General features: G+C 34.8%; 1 protein-coding gene across 1 annotated transcript; it reads right to left on the reverse strand.

Annotated features, from left to right (window-relative positions):
- Positions 1 to 2,070: 2,070 nt before the first annotated feature.
- On the reverse strand, positions 2,071 to 3,592 carry LOC109799365 (pathogenesis-related genes transcriptional activator PTI6). Its single transcript, XM_083071292.1, has one exon. The coding sequence runs from the start codon at positions 3,213 to 3,215 to the stop codon at positions 2,424 to 2,426; it is 792 nt and encodes a 263-aa protein (XP_082927418.1). The 5' UTR covers positions 3,216 to 3,592; the 3' UTR covers positions 2,071 to 2,423.
- Between the last annotated feature and the right edge of the window lie 202 nt (positions 3,593 to 3,794).

The following is a 3,794-nucleotide window of genomic DNA, read 5'->3' on the forward strand; positions in this document are numbered from 1 at the left end:
GATAATTGGCGCCAGATTTTGTAAAAGGAACACAATTCCTACTAACATGTTTTTTAACACTCTTTTTCTTTTCGACAAACTTTTATTAAATATAATATCTATGTCTGTTCATAAAATATGTGAGTTTAATTTATATTTTTTTTAATTATCATTGATCACATAGATAAGTCAATATAAGATTAATTCGATTTAATAAGTCATCTCAAGTTTTAATGTTGAATATACTATTGTATTAAATATTTAAAAATATAATTTATTGTGTATAATAATTATATCTTATTTTTGTATAACAATCCGTATATAAGATATTTGATGCATAAAATAAATTATAAAATTCATATTTTTCCAGCTAATTAGGCTAATAACATAACTTTTAGTTAATAAAAAAGTCAATATTAATGAACTTTTTATTAGTATACTTCAAATTCAATGAACATTAATAAGTTATTAATTCGAGTAATATTGTATTTAATTTTTTTAAGTAATACATTGAATTCAAGCTTTGTAAATAAAAAAAAAATTAGTCAAAAATAAAAATTAATAATGATCAGTAATTTTTTTAATAAATATTAACTATTATAAATTTGATACATACTTCATATTAATATTATAATTATAAAAAATAAAATTAGGTTAAACAAAAAAAAAATCGTTTCAATTTAATTTCTTGAGCCACTTTAACTTTTTAAAATACATGCCTTAGAGGAAATTGATATTTTCATGAATTTGTAACTTTAACTACCAATTTTAACATCTCTCATAATTTCAAGTGTTACGAAAGTAACTAAAATAATATATTAACTAACGAAAAGATAAAGTTAATTAATCCAAAATAGTAAAGTAAAATTTAAAAAATTAGAGTATTGAAATAATGGAAGTGAGGTGAAGGAGCATAGGTGAGGTGAAAGAAAGCCACTTAAAGTTGTTGGAAATTTGAGAGTGGCATATGTTGAGTAGGGGAGAGAAGCATACACCATTTTTATTTGTTGCTTTCTTATTAACCTCTTTCTGCCCACTATGGCCCCACTTCCTTCTTTTCATTCATGTCTTTTAACTAAACTATATATGCTCAATCAAACAACATTTCTTTAACCTACCTTATAATTCCTTTGCTGCCTAAGGAGTTTCATTCTAAGTGTATTCTAACTTATTTTTAGTGGGTCATATTTTACTTTTCACTCACTAAAAATCCCTTATTTTGAGTCAAAAAATTATATTTTAATACATAATTATGTAATCTTAAGCAACTTCTATAAGAAGCTTATAAAAATTTGTTTGTTTATCAGTATTATCAAGTTGTTTAAGAATCAAATTAAATAACTACATTAAAGTTGCTCTAAGTGAAATATTGTGTATAGGTGTAAAAAAGTGTTTGATTTTGAGATAGAACATGTTGTGTTTACATAGTATACACTTAATTGACACTCTTTATTTTTATTTTTTTTTATATTATATATCATTTATAATATTTATTTATTTTTTCTCTTCTACATCTAATAACATTTGAGTGTTGATGTATTATTTTTCATAAACGAATTATTGCCGTATTACCTTTCAATCAAAGAAAATTCATTGAAAAAGTTTATCTTTCTCCCACACAGTCATTAGCTTTCACAACTTTAACTACATTTATAGATAAGTTGCTCTACTTATACTCCATCATAATGTCGTTTCAAACCTATTTTGATCATATCCTTATTCAACCATCAACTTGCTACTAAAATTAAATTAAAATGAAATCACTATTTTGAACAATATTTTGGCAACCTGAATTTGCAGGAGATGTTCCTTATCATGATTTCATCCCTTCCAAACAGCCCCTTCTCATGTTTTTCTTCCTATTTATACACAAAATATGTGAAGCATGAACATTGACAATTCCTTATTAAAATAATGATATTAGTCAAATCATTATGGTACCCCTCCACCTACCTACAGAATCCCAAACGACCAAATCTTAAAAACTAAAATCTTGCAATCATTAATTTGGCCTTTACCAAACAAGGCTTTAATAAACAAAAAATAAATCATGCATGGTGACAATATAATCATCCAACTTTAGACACCAAATTTTCAATTAACAAGACTTTACTTAATAGAATTATATATAAGAAACTACAATATAGAGTCCTGCTAAATTCTAATACCTTGCATCATAGTTTTTCTCTTCCTTCCATGACATGAACATTTAAAATTACTTACACAAATTAACATATAGGGAAAAATTCTCTACTTGGATTAGGAAAATGTAAATGATCACTCTACTACTATTTTTCTCTACACTCTTTCTAAGCTGCACAAAAACCTTGAGTCACGAGGGTAGTTTCGGAATTCCACGTAGTGAAAACAGAATACGACAAAAAGAAACTTTAGTAGAATTACTGAACAGTCCCCGATATTTTGCGAAATGACGAAAACGCCCCTCAACTCGGCCACATCAGGAACTCGTCCGGGTCAAACTCGCCGAACTCTTCCTTCGACCGCTGACTCAGCACGCCGGAGTTAACGTCCGTCAAACTAAACGGCGCGTCGATGTCGAACCCGAACGCGTCGACAACACCGTAACGGAAGCCGTCAAACGGCGGCGTGGACTCGTCGTCGCAGTAGGCGAGGACGGACGTCGGCGACGCAAAACCCTCACCGGAGAACGGCGGCACCGCCTCGGAAAATTTTTTCTCGGCGACGGAGAGGGGGAAGTTGGTGACGGCGTTGGGGCCCTTGAGCTTCACGGCGGCGGCGTCGTAAACCGCGGCGGCTTCCTCCGCCGTGTCGAACGTGCCAAGCCAGACCCGTTTCCGGCGGGTCGGGTCGCGGATTTCGGCCGTCCACCGTCCCCACGGACGCTGCCGGACGCCGCGAAACTTGTTCCGGCGGCGAGGACCACCGGGTCGTTTCTCGGGTCTAGCTAAACGGGTCGGGTCAAGAGAAGAAAAAGAAGAAAGTTTTGTTTTTGAAGTTGGTGTTGGGGTTTGTGATAAAAAGGGAAGGTTTATAGTGATGTGGGTGATTCTTCTCTTCACTTTTCGCTGTTCTTTTGGGTCCTCGTCGTCGGCGGAGGAGTCTGAGTCGGTGGCGTCGTGGTCGGTGAGGATGACCCGGATGAGCTTAAGGGGTTTTCCGGCGGTTTTGCATGGTGGGTCGCCGTCAAAATTGGTGCTTGGGGTTGGTGGGTAAAAGGGGTGGTGGAGCTTCAAAGGTTGGTGTTTGTCACTCATTTTAGTGAAGAAGAGAGTGCGGAAATGGAAAAAGGTGGTAGTTTTAGTTGCATGAAGACGAAGGAGTGTGAAATAAAGAGAGAGAGATGGTAGTAGATGAGGGGTTTAGGGTTTGTTACTCCAAAGGGTAAGGAAGAGAGAGAGAGAAATATTGTTAGCAAGTGTTGGCGGGAAAGAGGAGAGAGAGAGAGAGAAAGAAGCAAGGTTGAGAGAGGGTAGAACTAAAGGGTATTTATGGTGCACCACGGGGTTTGTCCCCATTGGAGGATCATGAAAATATTTTTCTCGTGAAGGTGGGGATTGGGGTAACGAATTGAAGAGTGATGAAAGAAGTGAGTGGGGAGGGTCATGACTCACTATATTGTGTGTGTGTGTGGGTGTTGTGTTGTTTTGTGTGTAGCTGTCGGCAGCACAAAAATCTTAACGTCTTCTCCTAATTTATGTGTCCGTTTCTCTCGACCATAATCTCACTTTATTAAATTTTTTACACCCTTTTCATCTTTTGTTTGATCCTTCAATTTCGGTAGCAAGCAAGCAAATTATTGTCACTAAAAACGTGCTTAATAATAATATAGATAT

The sequence above is a fragment of the Cajanus cajan genome, chromosome 3, assembly GCF_000230855.2.
Source record: "Cajanus cajan strain Asha chromosome 3, NIPB_CcT2T_4, whole genome shotgun sequence".
NCBI classification, from domain to species: Eukaryota; Viridiplantae; Streptophyta; class Magnoliopsida; order Fabales; family Fabaceae; genus Cajanus; species Cajanus cajan.

Bases quoted from the DNA above. Each gene is read 5' to 3' on its own strand.
- LOC109799365 (XM_083071292.1), bottom strand. From the start codon at position 3,215: ATGAGTGACAAACACCAACCTTTGAAGCTCCACCACCCCTTTTACCCA.